Source organism: Mytilus trossulus, unplaced genomic scaffold (assembly GCF_036588685.1).
Source record: "Mytilus trossulus isolate FHL-02 unplaced genomic scaffold, PNRI_Mtr1.1.1.hap1 h1tg000103l__unscaffolded, whole genome shotgun sequence".
Lineage (NCBI taxonomy): Eukaryota > Metazoa > Mollusca > Bivalvia > Mytilida > Mytilidae > Mytilus > Mytilus trossulus.
The window spans coordinates 1,918,905-1,941,236 of NW_026963296.1; the positions used below are offsets into that span (position 1 = coordinate 1,918,905).

The 22,332-nt window shown below is 33.8% G+C and overlaps 2 protein-coding genes across 4 annotated transcripts; both read left to right on the forward strand.

Annotated features, from left to right (window-relative positions):
• Positions 1–373: 373 nt before the first annotated feature.
• On the forward strand, positions 374–2,044 carry LOC134699903 (uncharacterized). Its single transcript, XM_063561302.1, has one exon. The coding sequence runs from the start codon at positions 374–376 to the stop codon at positions 2,042–2,044; it is 1,671 nt and encodes a 556-aa protein (XP_063417372.1).
• A 4,310-nt stretch (positions 2,045–6,354) lies between these two features.
• On the forward strand, positions 6,355–22,332 carry LOC134699991 (tetraspanin-1-like). 3 transcript variants are annotated; one of them, XM_063561391.1, is made up of 8 exons: positions 6,355–6,847; positions 11,736–11,843; positions 13,864–14,079; positions 14,622–14,696; positions 15,546–15,656; positions 16,719–16,883; positions 20,478–20,561; positions 21,683–22,332. In XM_063561391.1, the coding sequence occupies exons 2-8, from the start codon at positions 11,772–11,774 to the stop codon at positions 21,752–21,754; spliced, it is 795 nt and encodes a 264-aa protein (XP_063417461.1). In that variant the 5' UTR covers positions 6,355–6,847; positions 11,736–11,771; the 3' UTR covers positions 21,755–22,332. The 3 variants fall into 3 exon arrangements, with proteins under 3 accessions (XP_063417461.1, XP_063417462.1, XP_063417463.1); XM_063561392.1 differs by having other exon boundaries at positions 6,355–6,742; XM_063561393.1 differs by lacking the exon at positions 6,355–6,847 and adding an exon at positions 8,302–8,353.

Here is a 22,332-nt window from a genome sequence, read left to right on the forward strand (position 1 = left end):
TAAAAGAAGATGTGGTATGATTGCCAATGAGACAACTATCCACAAAAGACCAAAATAACACAAACATTAACAACTATAGGACTTCGTTTCATCATCATAGTCTGATGTAAAATAAATTATGCTGAAGTAAGTGGTATAAGAACAGACAAACGTTTGTTCAAGGCAAAAACAATGGGTAGAAAACAAAAGCATCGAATCCTATATCTATGCCCCTGATTTCAGGATGAGAGCAAATTGAACATGTCATCAAATAGACGTCTTTAATATCCACACAATATTTGTAAGCGGAGAGTATGTGCACGTGAGTCATAGCGACCAAAATGATAGTCAAACATAAATACTATTTTTATTTTTTTATTTTTTTATTTTAGACATGGCAGATGCAACAACTACAAACTGTACTGTTTGTGAGGCACAGTCCGCTGTAAAAGCAGCTGTGAAGTGGTGTTCAGAATGTGAGGAAACCTTTTGTCTCGACTGCCTAAAGTACCATAGCAACGCCAAGTCAACAAAAAGTCATGCCGTCATTGATGTAAGTGATCAGAAAGAGCTGCCTGATTTCGTACTGAACATAAAGCAGCACTGTGGTGAACATGGAGCGCTATTCCAGAACTATTGTTTAAGTCATGAACAACCATGTTGTAGGAAATGTATCAACTCCACCCATAAGAACTGTATAGATATGCCACCTCTAGATGATTTCATCAAAGATGTCAGCAAGTCAGCAGCTGTAGAAGACATTCAAAAACGTCTACAAAACCTTAAAAGGTATTATGAGCGTCTCTGTCAAGAAAAAGAGGAAAATGCAAAAGAAATAAAGACCCAGTCGAAAGCTATCATTGCGCATGTCATGTTCACCCGACTTAAATTGAATCAGCATTTAGATTGTTTAGAGAGGGATGTCCTAAAGAAGGTATCTAAACAAGAAAATAATGCACTACAAAAGATGGGAACAATTTCGAGGGACTTAAAAGTGAAGGAGGATAGAATAGTCGATTTATACAAAGGCTTCATAAAAATGCAAAATCATGCGTCAGAACTTCAGATATTTCTCGGAACCAAGGAATTCGAATTAGAAGTAAGAAGGCGGGAGAATGAAATTGACGAATTGACAAAAGATGATTCGTTAGACATAAAATGCATTGTGTTCCAAGAAAATATAGAACTTGCCTCTTTTACTAGTGACGTTAGTTCTTTCGGTGATATTGGAATACAGGTTACTCCATCAAAAACCATTTACACAAAGCCAAAAGAGCAACAAGCACAGACTACAGTTGAGAAGAAAAAGATTGATGATATCAATCTGAAATTGTTAAAAGAAGTTAAATTCGCGGAAAGCTATATATCTGGATGTGCAATTTCGGAAGATGATACTTTATGTATTGCTGGTCCGAATACAAAAACATTTCTTTTGAAAAGTACAAATGAATCTTTGATGCACAAAATTACTCTACCTGATAAGCCGTATGACATTACCTATATAAACGAACACACCTTAGCAGTTACGACATCAAATTACAGCAGCACAATATTTATCGTCAACCTGGAGACAAAAAAGGTCGAGAAAACCATCAATACTGAATACAGATGCTATGGAATATCCTTTTCGGACGGGAACTTGATAGTCCATTCTTCTGATATAGGACTGATCTCACTAAATCTAGAGAGCGGTATAGTAACTGAACTTGGTATTGGAAATAAGGTGTGTGATACTTATGTCGCTGTGCATGATGGTAAAATATACTGTACTAATCCGGTATGTCATTCCATACAGTGCTACAATGTCGACCAATCACTTGCCTGGGAATTCAAGGACAAATCGTTGATCGCACCACGAGGTATAGCGGTTGACAAAAACGGAATGGTTTATGTCGGTGATCAGGGAGGCGGAAACGTGCTTATTATCTCCCCTGATGGAAGCAAACACAGAGTTATAAAGATCGATATGATTCCTAGGCCAAGGACACTCAGCTTTAATAAGGCAAGAACTCGTTTGCTTATATGCGGCGTAGACGGTCCAGTAGGCATATTTGTTATCACGTAAAAGAAACAAATAAATTGTGATCGATCACATGCCAAGTAGTAGGACACTTAGCTCTAACAAAGTAAACACTAGCTGGCTTATTTGCAATTGCAATTTTAAAGGGCAAGTGATGCCATATTATCGATTTTTGGAAAGAAGAACATATGCACCAATGCCAGTCACGTGGTATGTAATATATGGTTGAGTGAGTATTCAAGATTGATCGTGAGAGAAAATTGCAGCAGATAATAGACCGAAATTATAGAGAACGAAAAACAAAAATGTTAGTTTGTAATCACCTTATAAGTTGTATGGTATTTTTAAATGATTTTTGTATTGTTTGGTGATATCTGTTATAAATCGAGCTCACTCCTGATTTCGTCGAAATGTTTAACCTCGCCACATTCTGTATGTATGTGCCTGTCCAAAGTCAGGAGCCTGTGATTCAGTGGTTGTCGTTTGCTTATGTGTTACATATTTGTTTTTCATTCAATTTTTGTAAATAAATTAGGCCGTTAGTTTTCTTGTTTGAATTGTTTTACATGGTCATTTCGGGGCCTTGTATAGCTGACTATGCGGTATTGGCTTTGCTCATTGTTAAAGATAGTACGGTGAACTTTAGTTGATAATTTCTGTGTCATTTTGGTCTATTTTGGTGAGTTGTCTCATTGGCAATCATACCACATCTCCTTATTTTTGTAGTTGAGCGAAAATAGACTTCCTACTTAAAACCAAAACATATAAAATAAACTCAAATTAAAAAAACCGACAAGCTACTAGTAATCAAAGGCTACAGGTTCCTAATTTGGGACAGGCGCCAGGGTTCAAAGTGTTTTGTGAGATCTCATCCCTTTCTTATACCTCAAGCCAATGCATAATAAACAAATACGCAAAAAAACGGAGAACTCAAGTTCAAAAGAAGCCCGCGTCAGATGTTTGAAAAGGTCACAAAAGAAACAAGGCAAATGACAATAAAACAGGTAACTCAGATAAAAAAATAGTACTTTACAATAAATGAGTAAAAGTTAACAAGTCAATAACTTTGTAAAAGCGGTTTACTACTGTTACCTTTATTTGCTAAAATAATTATCAGAATAGAAAACAAATCATTTTTTATTTGTAACTTAGTATCAAATCCATACCTTCAAGCATAATAAAACATATATTTCCTGTCACGTGAGGGATTCAAATTCACAGCCTCTGTGTTTAAATGCTAGTGATACAGCAGTTAGCTATAACTGACAAATTAATACACCGGGGTTTTCGATATCTCGAAGTTTTATAAGTGGATCCACTGATTGCTGATATAATCAACTAAATGTTTGCCAGGACCCCTGCCCCACCCTAAATCCGCCTCTACCAAAAATCATTATCACAATGTATTTCCTTTTAAGTATAAATTATGTACAGGACGTACGATTTATAGATTAAGTTTCAAATATAATTATATAATATAATAATGTCTCAATATGTGGTTAAATTCAATTTTGAAAATTGATATCACTGCAGCTTTTCAACAGTCAAGAAAAGCACACAATTCGCTATGTGAAATTTAAGAAAAAAAACAACATTGAACGGTTAAATTATTTTATATTTCTTCATATGTAACGTTTATATTGTATGAGGTCAAACACGCGAAGCAATGCAGCAGAGGCGGATCAAGGAGGTGGTCCACCCGGTGCCGGTGACCACCCCCTGGGTTTGCAAAAATAGTGCACCATGTACCAAAAAATGGTGCACCTTGAACATTTTGAAAAATAAATTCGTCCATCAAATCAATTTGTCTATCGTAATCCCCAGTCATAAAGTTGTAATTACTTACCTTAAGGCTAAATTTTTTAGTAACTTATACCCTCTTTCCTTCTTGAAACGCCACAAATCAGCCCCCTCTGAAGTACCAACGACTTGTAATGGACCTAGCATTGATACGAATAAAAGTGATCAGATTAAAGGAACAACCCCGACTTACATATAAGAACAAACGACATTGGTTTCGTAAAACAATCAACACGTAAATTAACAAACGAAGAGAAATTTAATTTGATAAGAAATCATTTCCAACCTGGAATAAACTATAACTTTCCTATAAAAAAATATGCAGGAAAGAACAGACTGTTTCAGTTGAATTGGCTAAATCGCTATGATGGGCTAGTGTTATCACCTTCACAAGAAGGAGCTTACTGCATATACACTGTGCTCTGTTTGGGGTTGATAGTTTGGGAACATTATCATGCAAACCACTAACAGATATGCAAGTACAAGACTTAACGATCATTTCAGTCGTGATGAGAAATCATGTAAAAAAGTCATACTAAAGCTAGAGCAAAAGCTCAACTTTTTCTTGACAATATTGAGCAAAGGACTACTGATATTCAAACATTTGTTGATAAAGCAAAGGAAAGTAACATTACTAAAACAAAACTTTTGGATACATGTCAGACAAGTTTTATTGAAAGGCATGACGTATTTGGTGTATTTTGTGGGTTGTATGAGACAATTATACTGTCTCTTAATGACATGTCTCAACGAAAGGAATTCAACAGGGAAACAAGTTCAGAATCAAAAACACTTTTTGACCGACAAAATAGATTTGCACTGATGCACGTGCATTACAATTTAGAGTTGGAACTTGATGTTATAGTTGACATTATGTATGTGCCTGTCCCAAGTCTGGAGCCTGCAATTCAGTGGTTGTCGTTTGTTTATGTGTTACATATTTGTTTTTCGTTAATTTTTTTTACATAAATAAGGCCGTTAGTTTTCTCGTTTGAATTGTTTTACATTGTCTTATTGGGGCCTTTTATAAATGACTATATGCGGTATGGGCTTTGCTCATTGTTGAAGGCCGTACGGTGACCTATAATTGTTAATGTTTGTGTCATTTTGGTCTCTTGTGGATAGTTGTCTCATTGGCAATAATACCACATCTTCTTTTTTATATGTTTGCATGCAGGCATCCTAGAAAAATGAAATCGGAATCAATTTTATAAATAATGTTTAACTTTTGTCTTCTATAGTTGTAGCTATTTTCATGATACCAATAAAAATTGAATTTTAATTTAAGATTTCAAAAGGTGACCACCCCCTAATAAATTCCTGGCTCCGCCCCTGATTTTGCATGTGGTTTGTAAATTTGATTAATGCTTTTTGTGTTTTTTGTTAAATATTTGTTTGTTTTGAGATTGTGACACATTGATTACTGCTGTACCTATAATTTAACCTATATATGTCTGATTTGTTTGTTTTGTTGTTTTGTTGTCCATCCGTTTGCTGTGTTTTATCATTTAATTTTGCCATTTGATGAGGGCCCCCTTATGAAATTGAAAATGTTGCTGCAGCATTGCCGCAGCGTTGCGGCTTTATAGCTGCAACCTAATCAGGTTGCCAGAGGATTGTTGTCGGAGTAGTGCCGGATGATGCTGCTAGCGGCATTGTTCTGGCATCATTGCGACACTAATTTCTTTCAAAATTAATGAGCACCACAATATAGCCAGAAAATTTGATGATGTCATTTCCTGCGTTTTTAGCTATTCCCTGTACTAGTGTGTTAGAAATCCACCATGTTGCTTGTGATTATAACTGTATTGAAGAATTTTGTGTTCTAGCTGGGTTTTTTTTTGGGGAAGATTTGAAGACTTGTAAGTAAACACATATCAAGTAATTGCATGTATAGAAAAGATCAATCTTGCATTGTGTATTTCAATAACATGGCCTCATCTGAGTTCACTATACATGTATCGGTGAAGTTTGTGGTTTTTTTTTTTGCAGCAGTTCAATTGCATACTTGTAGTTTGGTAAATAACACAATATTATATGCTAAACTTAGGGCACATTAAAAATGTTCATTATTTTTTATGCAGATACCGATGACATTTATTTTATGTGCTTGTGCATAAACATTTATAATGCATGAATGCATGTCATATATATGCATTGCCAACTTGTTTTTGCTGGCACAATACATTTTATACAAAGAACGGCCTATTTGCATGTTTTGTCACTAAAATGATGCAAGAATATAGCCGTATTAGCGCCGCAACAGCGTCACAATCATAATGCCAGAAAACTAATTTGCATACGAAATACGCTATAGCCGCATCAGTGCCGCAACATGAGGCCAGAATATTGCCGCAACGGTGCCAGAATATAGCCGCAATTATGGTGCCAGAAAACTAATTTGCATACGAAATATGCTATCGCTGCATTGAAGCCTATGTGCCAGAGGGCTTATATTTCCATAAGGGGGACTTTCCATTTTTAATTTTCTCCGAGTTCGGTATTTTTGTGTTTTTATTTTTAAACTCATCAAAAGACAGTAATTGTACTTAATCAATATTATAAATCGGACCGCATACCCGGAATACAATATAAATAAGTAATTTGAATACACACTTTTGTCACAGTCTTATACACAAAATGTCATCTTTGTCACTATAATAACAGTACACACATGTGACAACACTAACGTAATTAAATTGTATAATGACAATAATATTCCACACTCCCCCTCAACAAAATGACGTATGATATCTATATCAAAGATGTATATACCATCCATATAAATAATATAAAACAACATACAATAAACAAGCCTTAAAAGCATGTACATATCACAAAGTGAAGTTGAATAGCAACACATTATATTGTATGTATGTTGATTTAGACAAGTAATATAATGATGAAATAGGTTTTTTACACTTGTAAAGGATTACTATTCAGGTAACATCTGCGAGGCATTGATTTTTAGTCATCTCTTTTACTGGCTTAATAATTTTCTTCGTTTTCTTGTAAATAAAGGATAATTTAACATTTCATTTAATTTAGGTAAGTTTTTATATTAACTGAGGTTATATAATTAAATAGTTGTAATCGTAATATAATTGATAAATTAAAAATACTATGTTTTCACTGAAATAAATATTTATATACTACCCAGGACTTTTTCATATGTGTTATAAATATCATCTCGGGCGTGGTGTAAAATAAATAGTTAACTTGTATGTGTTGTAATACAAATTTTGCTACATTATTTACGGAATCCTTTTTTCTTTGCTTGCTTTAAAAAAAATAAGTTCATTGTATTTTAATAATAAGTTATCAATTAAAACATTTTCATAGAATGATATCAATTGATATTTTAGAGGAATATAGGTATTGTTATTTCTAAAACACATATTCTTTCAATAATAAACACACATAAGACTAACAGACAAAAACAGTGCACAAAAACAACATCGAATATAAAGACTGAGCAACACGAAACTCATCAAAAGCTGCATGGGTTGGTTGCAGGTGGCACGTGTGATTTCCTAGTCCATAAGGATAAACTTGTTGATTTTTTGTTGTTGTTGTTGGTGGTGTTGGTGGTGTTGGTAGTGTTTTTTGTTGGTGTTGGTGGTGTTTTTGTTGTTGTTGTTGGTTTTTTTTCGTTTTTTCGTTGTTGTTTTTTTATTGGGGGGGGGGATGGTGGGGGTAGTATTAACACTGATTGAAGTTTGCTGACAGTTTTGTTCAACGGATTAAAAGTTTAACGAACTACTTAGGAATCCAGATTGGTTCTATTCTATAAACACTACACTGTATATGAATTCAGTAAGGTCAATACAGGTTATAACTGTATGACGCCATTAACAAGTCGACGGAAGCTTTCGTAATGATGGACTGTTTGTAGATTGTGTCTTCATGATCATGTATGCTGTTAAAAGGCTTAAAATTATCTGGATACCTATTATAACTTTCAAGGTTATAGCAAAAACGCATAAAACACATCATCTCTTGCTCATCATTTTTCCTAACTTTAGTTTCTCTGGTTTAGCTTACAAACTTAAAGGAAAATTTGACATTAAGGGGCAACAACTCCTATAAGAAAACGTATGACAGCTTTTGACCTAAATGAAGAAAAAAAAAGGTGAAATGTGTTCCATAAGGACAATAACTTTTATAACATTTTGTTTGAGAGTTAAAACGAAGATAAAAAAGGTAGACCTTTTTACATTCTGTATATGTCTGCCCCGTGTGATTTTCTGTATTTAATGTTGAAGTTTGGTTGAATTTGACTAAGTAGTTTCAAAGGAGAAGATTGTTGTAAACGTTAACGGACGACGACACCGACGAACACCGGACGTCAAGAGATGAGAAAAGCTCACTGAGCCTATTGGGCCAGGTGAGCTAAAATCTTAATTGTAATAAGTAAAATAAAAAATTTGACAAAGGCCTGAAATCATGCTGAAATGATGAAAAGTTAAGGTTAAGATCATGTAACAACTTGTATTACAAAGGACCCCAGGATGACAAAAAAGGGAAATATGAAATTAATTACTCGGTTAAAAGGTAAATTGTGCAGCAAATGTATTCTTCCTTGTATATGCCACAAATTTTTAATTTCACACTTTCACAAACGAGGACAATGTGGAGCAGGCGCGGATCCAGCCATTTTGAAAATTGTCGGGTTTCCAACCCCTGAAACCCTATAAAATGTTCGTGTATTTAAAAAGAAATCAACATAAAAAAAGTTTAAAATGAATAAAAAAAGAAAAAGGGCATGGTGTTCAAAACCTTAGTACGTCATGAAACGTTCGTGTAATTTAAAAGAAATAAACATAAAAAGGTTAAGAATAAATCGAAAAAAAGGGGGTTTCAACTCAAAGAACACTCCTACACCCCCATTCCCGGGATCCAACAAGGCCACAAAAACAAGAAAACATTAAACCTAGATGTGGTCACAAATTCATTTATGTATGGTGGGTATGGTTGAAGAGTATGCATCACAGGCTTTTAGAGGTATCATACAAATAACCATGCCAAAAGTCGGATAGATAAAACAGACAAGGTACAAGGGAAGTGCAAAACAAATATGGAAACAAAAGTCTATTATTATTGATAACGAATAAATTTTTCATTGCTATTTCACGATCACACCTTAATAGTGAAATTCAATAAGATTTTATCCATACATCGTGACTTCAAGGAGGTGAATATTAATTACTAAGCATCATAGGGAGTTCATTGAAATTAAGTTGGATAAAAAGTGATCAGGAATTTGATCTTTAATGATCATTGATGTGGTAGTATATATAAATATTGAAATAAGAAGATGTGGTATTATTGCCAATTAGAACACAATTTACCAAAAAAGACGTAGATGTTAGCAATGTTGTCACTGTACGTCCTTCAACAATCAGCAAAACCATGACTTTGGATAGGCACATAGAGAATGTGGCGTCCGGGTCAAATATGTTTGTTACCCCCTCCCCCCAAAAAAAACAACTCCACGAAATAGAGAAAAAAATATCCCCAAATTAACGGTCTAAGAGTACTATGAGTTATTTAAAGTGACTGTCTCAAGTCAGAGAGATATTTTACATGTAATCTTTATGGAGAAAGTATGCTATTTCTCCACTTGGAGCTACAAAAATGAAAGGGAAATAGACATATGGTTGCTTTAGATTTCGTAAGGCCCGCATTTAAACCATTACCAAAGTAGAGAAACTGTTTGCCTGCCGGTTTTCGGGTGTAAATACGTAACCACGCCCTGAAGGATATTAATGTCACCATTGAAAAAACACTAGGATTTTTTTTATTATTATTCTATTTTGGTAATCATATTCAATACGAATACTCAAATATAATTAACGGTTCTCGTCCTGAACATGCATGAAATATTTGCCACTGAACGTTAAGAAAACCAATCAATCGTTGCACACGGAATTATCAAAAGCGGTGCCACATTCACGTGAGACCAATCGTTTTGAATGCTTAAATAAAAATAATAAGAGCTTAAAAAGGACAAAGCACACTTTCATTTTTAATTTTAAAGTTGGCAGAAGATGTTCCGCAATTAGTAAATTCATCACGAAATAAGATTAGTTCAACAAAGACAGTAAATTATTTTTGAGAAGATGCATTTATTCGTTACTTTTGATTGATCTATTTTTTTCTCTTTTTTTTTCTTTTTTTTGCCTTTTTTGTAGTATTTATTCTATAAACCCCATACAGACTAACATAAATCCTTTCACAAAAAATATATCATGAAAGCAATTTGAATTTAAATTGATATTATTTATGCAATTGATTTGAAGAAAGATAACAATAGATTCATTTAACAACAGAGTATTCGTTTACATGTTTACGTGCATGTTTTGTTGTCTATAAATGTCATAACAACCAAACTTTAATAACAAAATAAAAATTTTCAAAACATGTCGACATTCATTTAAAATATTTTTATGAAAACTTTGCGACAGATGGCTGTAATTCGCTTGATAGAAATCAATATAAACATTATTATTGAGGGGGTGAAAGATTTCGTGCAACGTGTTTTGCCAATTTTATTTCACGTGCAGCCGTGAAAAGGTTCGTTATTCGCCGTGGTTCGTGAAATCGGTAAAATTTAAAGATTAACACGCACGAAATTTGTTATTGTTCGTTCGAAGTGAAATATCAATTTTATTTTAATTTAAGCGTTCTTCCGTGTAGATACCCCCCTTTAAGACCCTCATTATTGTTCAAAGTAACCACGTATTCATACGCCCCTTTGAAATCAATGAGAAATTATAAGATCCATTATAAACGTTGTTGGGTTACAATGTAAGAATTTCAATTTTTGTAACACCTCATCCGACTGTGACTTGTGATGAGTTTGTGCGTTACATGTATATGTATCAGCTTGTAGCTAAATGTCAATTACATGCATCGGATTTCATATTGATATGTGTAAATATATGTGTTAGTCTAGAATCGATTCGGCGATGACAAGAATTACAAAAACTTAATGATGAATATCATCATATCCCCCCCCCCCCCCCTGAAAAAAAATTCAAATAAATAAAATTATTATTCCTTTGGATAGTACAACATTACATTGTTAATTGTTCCAGTTTGACATATTAGACCATAATTCTCATAATACATTTATTTAACAGTTAAAGCATGTCTTCAATATGAATGAACTATTTGCCCCTGGACTAGTGAATCAACACCAAATGCGTTAACCAAGTAAGGAGTGATTGCATGTACCAAATAAAGAACATATTAAACTTTATTGGTTTACTTTTGCACATTATCATGCGGACTTGGATGGAGAGTTGTCTCATTGACACTCATACCACATCTTCTTACATCTATATATTTGATACTTGTCTTCGATCAACCCCGGACTCGGACCCCTCCTAAACTGAGTTTTACTATGTGTATTGCTGTGTGTTTCTTTATTCAAGATTGATTCGATGTATACAGGGGGAGGGTTGATATCGTACAAAACATGTTTACCCCCAACGATTTGTTGTGCCTGTCCCATACCAGGAGCCTCTGGTTTTTTAAAGTCTCTTATGCTTTATATTTTAATTCATTTATTCATTTTGGAGTTTAGTATGAAGTCCTTTTTTCACTGAACTAGTACACATTTTTATTTAAGGGCCAGGTGAGGCCCCTCCTCGGGTGCGGAATTTTCTCGCTGTGTTGAAGACCCATTGGTGGCATTCGGCTGTTGTCTTGTCTTTGGTCGGGTTATTGTCTCTTTGATATATTCCTCATTTGTATTCTTAATTTTAACCATTAAAGATCGCTAAATGGGAAACATGTACCAATATATCCTTTTATTCCTGAATTCAATTTAAATAGGCTCTGTTTCTTTCGATTTTCTTTATTTGGTTCCACATTGAATTCATCATCAAAATCATAATATGAAATTCTGAAGTTCCGAATTATTTTGTAGGTTTAGTTTCTGTGTGCTGTCTATTCTAGTTCCATAATGACTTTAGAGGAAGGTGGTCGGAGAACATGCATCAAAGTTACAATTATATTGGTCAACATACCAGTAGCGGTAAGTGAACAATTATCAGATCATCCCGGTCATTATACCTGTAGCGGTAAGTGAGCTATTATAACATATCATCCCGGTCACATACCAGTAGCGGTACGTGAACAATTATCGTATCATCCCGGTCAACATACCAGTAGTAGCGATAAGACACTATTATAATATCATACCGGTCAACATACCAGTTGTGGTCAGTGAACTATAGCTATTATAATACAATCCCGGTTAACATACCAGTAGCAATAATCAACTATCAAATCATGAGGGTCAACATACCAGTATGTTCAGTGAACAATGATAATATCACACTGGTCAATATTTATGTATTTTGTTAAAGCAATGACGTGTTCCAATCATATGACAATCTCTGACTATCGAGGATCCTGACTTTGAAGAGGCACATAACTATACTGCATATCTATTAAAACTATATAGTATTTGAAATGCTATTTGCGACCCCAACCCTCATGGATTTTACCAACCCTCTATGTAGTTGCAGATGTGGTATAACTGATAATGAGACAACTCTCCATCAGAGACCATACAAATGCATAACAGTTAACCACTTCATGATCAGTTCACTATTAGTCTAACTTATATTTGAAAAGTCAGTAGCAAACCATATAAAAGAGGGACGAAAGATACCAAAGGGACAGTCAAACTCATAAATCTAAAACAAACTGACAACGCCATGGCTAAATATGAAAAAGACAAACAGAAAAACAATAGTACACATGACACAACATAGAAAACTAAAGAATAAACAACACGAACCCCACCAAAAACTAGGGGTGATCTCAGGTGCTCCGGAAGGGTAAGCAGATCCTGCTCCACATAACTCCACGTAACTTATACTATCCAAATTTTGGTGATCATATGAAAGAATTTAGTTAGGCGAGAGTGGGGCGCTCCATTTTTTTCTAATCTGATTTGTTTTCCTGTATTGTTAGTCTGTCATCAAAACCTCTTTTTCAATAAAATACATTACAAGCATATTTGAAATATTTACGTTCAACATATTGTATTTTCTATGTACACTGAAATAAAAAAACATATTAACCTTGGATTACATATGTCTATTAATTTGTCCTCTAGTCATCTTTGTTATGGACGTCAGCCAAACAAATGCAGTTGTCAGAGTCATGATTTGTATCTACAGATTACATGTTATTATTCAAAATTTTAGATTTAAAAAAAAAATATAAATTAACTATATAAATACAAAACACCAGTATTGGATATTGTATTCAAGTTATTTTTTTAAAAGCCCCCCCCCCCTTTTTTAACGTGGAATTGTATTGATGGAGGATAAATGCGTGTTACTACTTAATTAATTCATCAAAACCAAGATCGTTATTTATTTAATTTTTTATTAAGTCTTACATTGCACGAATATTTACAATTTATGTTTCAGAAAGAAAGGATCGAAATTCAGTTGTTATTTTTACTGTCTTGATCCATGATGTGTCACGAAATTAATGTAGTAATAAAATCCTACGTTCGTATCTTCTGTATATTACTAATGACACTTCAAACTTACTAAAGCGAATTTTAGAAAGAAATTAAAAACTATATGTATTTTTTTTTTTAACTTTCGAAAACATTCAATCAGACCTTAGATGTATTGTGTTCCAAAGCTCTTGGTGTTAGTAAAAACATGAAACAATATAAAACTAAGCAGATGTGGTATGATTGCCAATGAAATTACTCTCCATCAGAGATCAAATGCATACTGTGGGTTCATTTTTTTTTGTGGGTACCAATTTTCATGGATTGAGGAACATTTTCCTTTTCGTGGATATTTGATTCCCCGGTTTTCCCAAAGTCTGCAACCATTTTTATATAGTGTTTGTAATTCGTTGGGCATTGAAATTCGTGGTTCCAAATTCCCCTTGAAATACGCGAAAATTAATATCCAACGAATAATAATGAATCCACAGTATAGAATGTAACTTCAGGTCACCGTAAGTCTAACTTGCATTTGAAAAGTCATATTTATAATGCAGCTTTTTTCCGTTTTCAGCTGTTTGGTCTTGTTGCAGCCGGACTTGGGATATGGATAGCTATGGATGACCCTAGCTTCATGCATTTTACACATCTGGATGAAATAGAACTGTTTGATACCTCCTATGTAAAGACTGGGTCATACATCATCGTTGCTGGTGGTTTTGGTGTAGCATTATTCGGTATACTGGGCATCGTAGCTGCAGCAACAGAGAGTATGATACTATTAGCTGCTGTACGTATTGTTAAATAAAGTAGGAAAATGTGGACTAATGTAAGGGACGACATAAAAAAAAAAAATTAAAGGATAGATAAAAACTCAATTGAAATAGTTTGGGTGGGGTGGAAGGGGTCAACACTGCTTCAAGTTTTGTTTAATTGATATCGATTGTATATATATATCCTTATTGGTCAATATTTTTTTTCCCAAATTAAGTTAAGAGGGGATAGAAGGGTCAGTGAAAAATTAAATGAATTAAGTCCTTTTTCATCCTACTTTGAACTTTTGATGTCGTACCTAATATGACTAATAAGGAACCCTAGAGACATTTGAATGTCTACGCTACAAATCCAGATTAATTTATTTCTTAGCCAAAGTCGCCTGGTACTAGTACTTTGAGGTAGCTTTATTCTTGAAATTTTGTTTTATTTATTTATCGATAAGTTCGAAACTTATTTTCCATAAAACAAACGTCCTTATTAAACCATTTTCAAAAATAGTCTTAAGTTTTAGGGATATTTTGTAATATCAAAATGGTGTTTCACTTTTTGTTTCAGTATACAATGTTAATTGCGTTAGCGATGGCTGTTGAAGTAGCGGCAACAGTATTGGGAGTTGTTTTCAAACATACGGTAATATTATTATGTTAAATTTGTTATGTAGTAATCGCTTTTTTCTATAAATTATTTCGATTTTATCATTCCATCACAAAACAGATTATTCGAATGCACCATACAATGCGTTTTTTTTTTTAAATTGTCCTGTTGTGTATCTAATTCACTATAATCCATAAAAGAAGTAATTGTGTTCAAACGTCTATTTGTGTGTTTGAAATATTTTTTTCTCACATTTTCATTGAGTAATGAAAACAATTAGATTATCTGATGCCATAATTATTTAAAGGAGCCCGGGGACGAAATATACCAGAGGGACAGTCAAACTCATTGAGTGAAAATAAACTGACAACGCCATGGCTGAAAACAAAAAGACAAACAGGCAAATAATAGTACACATGACACAACATAGAAAACATAACTAGAGACTAAGCACCACCAACAAAACTAAAAAGCGGGAGTGATTTCATGTGCTCCGGAAGGCTAAACAGAGCCTGCTTCACATGAGATATCCGGTGTAGACTTTGTTTGTAGTGATTTTTTTAATTTTTTACATCGGAATTTTTTTTTACATGAATTTCATAAAATTGAGAGTGGAAATGGGGAATATGTTAAAGAGACAACAACCCAACCATAAAGCTGATAACAGCCGATGGCCACAAATGGGTCTTCAGTGCAGATAGAAACTCCCGCACACGGAGGCGTCCTTCAGTGGCCCCATAACAAATTTTTATGTAGGTAATACATTTCTATTGCCCCTTTAATATCATCTCTCTTTGTTGTATGATTATATTGTTGGGTTCTTAAAACACGATCCCAATTGCTTTTTGTTCGTGAATAATTGATCTAATTGACGTGATTTTTTAGGTGGAAAATACTATGGAGAAGGCAATAGGGAGAAGTATAACAGAAGAATTTGAAGGGATAGCAGATAGCGAGAATGCATTTACCATACATTTTAATGCAGTACAGCAAAAAGTGAGTAATAAAAATAGGTAAAACATTTACAGCCGATTGCATTGAGTGTGTAGGTAATGGTGATATATTTGATCAGCTTGCTTGCTAGCTGAACCGTTAAGTCATTATCAGATAAGGTATACTACCCTCTTTTCGAAGTAGCCTAGTCCTCCACACAGAAAGATCAGTTATCTGTCGGACTACACAGCTACTTTTGCATAGGTACTATTTCTGTACTAAAAAATTGTAGTACTGGAAATCTACTTTTAATATTCAGTACTATTTTGTTACTCTAAAATTATTGTAATATTTAGGTACCTGTATTTTGCAATACTTTATTTGTACTTGAAATTTATGTACTACAGATGTTTGGTTACTACCTTTACATTTTCAGCATTTTGAAAGTTTTTCTATTTCAAATTTCTTAAAGTTATGATTTTCAAACATGGAATATTGTATTATTTCTGTACCAAAATATTTAGTACAAAACAAGTACTGTAAAATACAAGTACCTAAATATAACAATATTTTTACGGTAAAGAAATAGTACTAAATATTAAAAGTAAATTTCCAGTACTGCATTTTTTTTTAGTACAGAAATAGTACCTATGCAAAAGTAGCTTGTAGTCTATTCATATAGGAGGATAGTTTACATAACCTAACAATGACTTCACGGTTCAGCTAGCAAGCAAGCTAACCAAAGATATAACCTTTACCTACACACTCAATGCAATCGGCTGTAACGCAGTACAACACAAAGTAAGTTATATACTTGGTTACAGAAAACCTGAAACTTCAACCATGTTCATAAATATATTGAAAGGTTTTCCGCTACAGAGAATTTAAATTATGTTTCATATGAAAGAATAAAACTGCCGATTACAAACGTAATAATGATGTGGAGAGTTACATCCCGTGACCCAGGCTAAACCCTTTTAATTTAAATCAAAATGTTTCGATGTAGAACATTTGAAGCTCCTATAATATGTAGGCGGGTGCGAAACGAATAATAAACAATAATCAAAATCAAATTTCACGGGAAAAGTGTTCAATTACATAATTTTTGCTTGATAAATATTTCAGTTGGAGTGCTGTGGTTTTAATAATTCGGCCGATTTCTCTAAGGCTACTAAATGGAATACTACTGTCAACAACGTTACTCAACAGATCCCTCCGGCATGCTGTAAAAATATGACGTTATCGGACCAATGTGTGGCAAATCCCACACCCGTCAACTCGTACACAATGGTAAATATAAGTACCTCTTTTTTCAGAAAATTGTTTGTGTATAAATTATATAAACCTTTTCAAGAATTATTGAAAGAACTAGAAGAGGCTAACAACTTACATCTGTTATTTGTATTTCAGTTTGATTTTGGTAGATATATTGAATTAAAGGCGTTAAAAACTTAACAAAGATACCATAGGCTTTTAATTTTGTACTACATCCGCTCGAAAGACATACTAGAGACGCTGGAATAGAAAAAAGATGGTGGCTGTCTGTCATACTTTATTTATTCTTCATTTATTGTTTGAGGCCATTTTATAATGTTCTCATACATTTTCTACCTGACACAACACTATGTGTGTGTTTTTTTGTCGTACAGTGTTCTATGGTTATTTACATCCCTGATAGATAGCTCAGTGTCTCATTGGCATTCATTCAACATCTCATGTACATGTATATGTATATGTATAAAATTCATTTTAATGAATATTTCAAAAACGTTCAGATTTAATTATCATACTTAAATCATCGTTGAACAAGGTAAACTTTTTGATGTGTTACATATTTGTTTTCCGTTCATTTAATGTACATAAATTAGGCCACTAGTTTTCTCGTTTGAATTGTTTCACATTTGTTCTTTCGGTATGGACTTTGCTCATTGTTGAAGACCATACTGTGACCTATAGTTTTTTTTTATTTCTGTGTCATTGGGTCTCTTGTGGAGAGTTGTCTAATCAGCAAACATACCACATCTTCCATTTTTATATCTAGTCATTTCGGGACTTGTCTAGCTAGCTGACTCTACAGTCAATATATTGTTTGTTGTGCCCTATAATTGTTAACATATCCGAGGACGATAGATAGTTGTCTCATTGGCATTCGTTCGACGTCTCATATCTATCATGTCTATACATTGTAATTCTATTTTAATGAATATTTACGAAATGTTCAAGTTAACATGATATTTGAAGTATGATCGAGCAATGTAAACTTTTATTACTACAGGACTGTTTTAGCTGACTCTACAATATGTTTTTTTTTGGGTCAAAACATGCAGTGCTCTATTGTTTACATATATAGTGATCTCATTGGCATTCATGCAACATCTCATGTATAATTCTATTTTAATGAATGTTTTTTTAGAAATGTTTAATTTTAAATAATACTTGAAGTATGATCGAACAATGTAACATCATTTAGGGAAGTTTTATAATTTGCTCTGCGGTATGGATTTTGCTCATTGTTAAGGCTGTAGTGTGACCTATGGTTGATAATGTCTTCAGCCACTTTTGTCTTTGATATTTTTATTGGTTATTATTGTTGGGTTCTTTATATCTAATTGACGTATAACAGCTCTCTTTTTTATTGACACAGAAGGAAAAAGTACATTTATTATTAAAAGAAGTATTGATCTATTTCCCTTTGTTCTACGTATGTATCATACACCTGTGCATAATCACAACATTATTATAAGAGGATCTGGGTGGGGCCTAACAGAAAATAGAATATATTAATAGGCACGCAGAATAAAGAGTTAAAAGTCAGGAATAGAATTAAAAAGGTAAAAAAGATGGAGAATGTAAAATAATGGGGTAATCGGCGTATCCAGAACCTTTTGTAAGGAGGGACCGCTGACTGGCCTAAGGAGGGCCCGTTCCAGTCACGCTTCCATACCCGTAGCCAGGGGGGTTCGGACGAACCTCCCCTTTGAAACCAAATTAGCACTTTTAAAGTCAACTTTCTGTTCAAATTGTGACTGTTAAAGTCATGTTCATGAGTCCAAATACCCCCCCCCCTTTTGGAAATTCCTGGCTACGAGCCTGACTTCAGTGATTCCTTGTATAATCATCAACATGTTTCCCACCATGAAAGGTGGTCCGTCCCCTTTTCCCCTTGATCCGCCTATGTTATAAAATATGGAAAAGAGACTATCAAATACGCATCACAGATAAAGAATAGAGAAAATTGAGCTAAAGATTGGAAGGAAATAAAAATGAAGGACCCCTCAACCAGACCCCCTTAAATTATTGCACACGGTACAGCTTTTAATTAATAGATTAAAAGGTGCTTATTTCATCAAATTGATTTTTAATGACTCATTGCTCAAGACATATGTTTGTAAGAGGGTGAAATGCTAATGAATGCATTACTAGTAAATTGTTAAAAGAATTATACGAAAATAATAGGAACAAAGCAATTTTAAAAGCTATTGTTGAGTTCATTTAGATGTTTCAGGAATTATTTTAGAAATATAATTTTCCTTTTTTATTATAAATAGGGAATGGCTTTGAACTCTTTTATTTTGTCGTAATATTTATGATGATTTCTTCAAGAGGTACTGATAATGTCAGAGACATAACAAAAAAACATTCTTTAAACTTTTTTTATGTATTATTTCGCAATATGGGATATACATTTTATTTGGTCGGGTTGTTGTCTCTTTGACACATTCCCCATTTCCATTCTCAATTTTATTTGTATCAAGTGTTCTAAAAAGGTCACTACATGGGTTTACAAATTATAGGCTCATTGTGTACGTCTAGTCCAACGCATGTCGTATACATTTACCCATACAAATGTTTTAGTCCTGAACAATATACAAATACGGAGATGTGATGTGATTGCCATTGAGACAACTATCCTCTTCAGTTAAAATGAAATGAACAACAACAGTCATAGGGAACTGTACAGCTCTCGACAATGAGAAATATCGTATAGTCGGCAATAAAGGCCCTGACATGACAAATATAAAACAATTTCAATCGAGAAAACTACTACATTCATAACAAAACAATTCACAAAAGTCACATATGATAGACACGAACTAACGATAACCACTGACCTACAGGCTCCTGATTTTAGGCACGAACTAACGACAACCACTGACCTGCAGGCTCCTGATTTTAGACACGAACTAACAACCACTGACCTACAGGCTCCTGATTTTAGACACGAACTAACGACAACCACTGACCTACAGGCTCCTGATTTTAGACACGAACTAACGACAACCACTGACCTACAGGCTCCTGATTTTAGACACGAACTAACGACAACCACTGGCCTACAGGCTCCTGATTTTAGACACGAACTAACGACAACCACTGACCTACAGGCTCCTGATTGTAGACAGGCACATAGTTTGCAGCTGAATATTTAACACCAATCAATCCATCATTTAGTCGATCGGTCGTTCACAAATTGTATTAGTTCTTTGGGAAATCAAGTTAAATGTAAGGTGCACACTTCCATGCAACCATCAAAAAGCGAGCACTTCCAACAAGTAAAAAGCAGAGCGAACACGTCTAGCATGCAAGAGCTGGCATGTAAAATGCAAGGTCAACACTTTCAGCAAGTAAAACGCAGAGCGAACGCTTCTAGCATGTGAGAGGTGGCATGTAAAATCAAGATCAACACTTCATATATGATTGTCAAACAGCAGATGTGATGAATCACAATAGCTATAGTCTGCTTTTGTGTATTAGAGATTTACAGAAAAAAATCGACAAAAAAGGTACAAGATAAATTACACATATGATTTTATAAAAGCATAACAGTCTATTTCTCATTTAAAAAATTTAAGTAAAGTTAACTCTGATTTGTTCTTGTTTTAGGGATGTAAAGAGGCGTTAGCAGATTTGTTTGAAAGATATTTCTCTGTTATAATTGGAGTAGCTGCTACACTTGTTTTCTGTCAGGTAATGAAGTACAAATAAACTACAGTACTAATCAGCTACTTATATACTATTAACGATCTACTAATAAATAAAATATGTATTTGTTTATATCCAGTGTATCTACATGTGTAGCAGGATCTGCTCACCTGTCCCGAGCACATGATATCACTCATCTAAAAGACAGAATAAAGATATCAAAAAGATAGTCAAACTCATAAGTGGAAGAGATTTGCTGAAAAAGAACATACAATTTGCAATGAAAAAAAAAGACCAAACAACAGACTACACTAACATCTACTAGTACTAGTATATCATTTCTAGTTTGTATCTTGTAAAACAAGGAAACCGCTGTATAACAACTTAGGAGACCTAAATGACTTAACGATCAACTACACCTTTTCAACTCGACTTAAATTTAAATTCTGCTAGTTTGTCTATGTACAATTTCATCAAGTATTCTTTCATCCTATATATGTGTCAAATGTATCTGAATGTGCATGGAATATTTGTAAATTTTATTGAAAAATCTCTTTGAATGGACGTGAAATATTTGCTGCTGTACTTTAATAGATGCTGTGATTTTTAGGTGAACACAAAAACATAAGATTGGAATGTTTCAAAATAAGCATTTCTAATCTAAAGTTGTCTTGAGTAGTCCAGTGGCGGATCCAGGGGGAGGGTTCTGGGAGTTGGGACCCCCCTTTTTTTTTTACGATCAATGCATTTGAATGGGGACATATAGTTGGAACCCCCCCTTTTTAAAATGGCTGGATCCACCCCTGTAGTCATTTTCTAATATACTTTCATTCATTTTCTTGTTTTTAAAATCTTAATTATCCTGACCATGACATATTTGCTACTGAACATTAGACTAGCAACATTGAACAAGCAATCAACAATATAATGCTATTATAGCATGTCTGTGTTTATCTCTTGCAATACCATCTAATTATATCAAACTTATTTTTTTTACAGTTATAGGAATAAATACAGGTTCAATTGGCTTTCGCTGTGGTTATCAGTTCAATGTAGAACCCAAGGGGAAAACCCTAGATTACTCTTTTTGTTAGAAAACATCCAAACATAATATCCACACTGATCTGTGTCCACACTTATTTCATCATACTTTTTTATTTTTACAGTTAGTTATGATGATCTTGTCTTTCCTGATGATGTGTACAAAAGTGGAGAATTCTTACAATTTCAAAGAATAACACCAACACAGAATTATGCTGAACGTTGATATTATAAATTGCAATATACTCATAGTCATGCCTGTACATACATTTTTATTTAAAATATTTTGATAATTTCCATTCGTTAATACTGTTGTCAACATACTGCATGGAAATGGATTTTTGTTGAGATTTTCGTGTGTAACCTTGTGACACTGTAACGAAGGAAAACCTGATTGTTCGTAGGGTATCTTTCATACTATATATGCTAGCCATGCAATATACATGTATGACAAGGGTGGGATTTTACATCTTGCTTCATAGTTGTTGGAAAATTATCCATATAATTGTGTTTAAATGTGAATATATCAATAGACCTTGTGTGGTCTCATCATTACCCATGTGATTATTCAAATGAGATCTACATTACGTTGAACTGTTAGTTCTGATCAATACTCAGCGCCTCAGCTCAAAGATGGACTTGGAATATGACGATTGGTTGTTCAAAATCAACCAATCAGATTCTACATGGGTAGTCACATGATTAATAGATTTCATTGTTTGCAGTTAGAGGATTTACTTAAAATGTACATTGCAAACAAATATTTTTCTAAATT

Excerpts from the sequence above, each read along its gene's own strand:
- LOC134699903 (XM_063561302.1), top strand. The coding sequence starts at position 374 with ATGGCAGATGCAACAACTACAAACTGTACTGTTTGTGAGGCACAGTCC.
- LOC134699991 (XM_063561391.1), top strand. The coding sequence starts at position 11,772 with ATGACTTTAGAGGAAGGTGGTCGGAGAACATGCATCAAAGTTACAATT. Across the intron at positions 15,657-16,718 it reads TTAATGCAGTACAGCAAAAA|TTGGAGTGCTGTGGTTTTAA; the intron begins GTGAGTAATAAA and ends TAAATATTTCAG. Across the intron at positions 16,884-20,477 it reads CCGTCAACTCGTACACAATG|GGATGTAAAGAGGCGTTAGC; the intron begins GTAAATATAAGT and ends TTCTTGTTTTAG.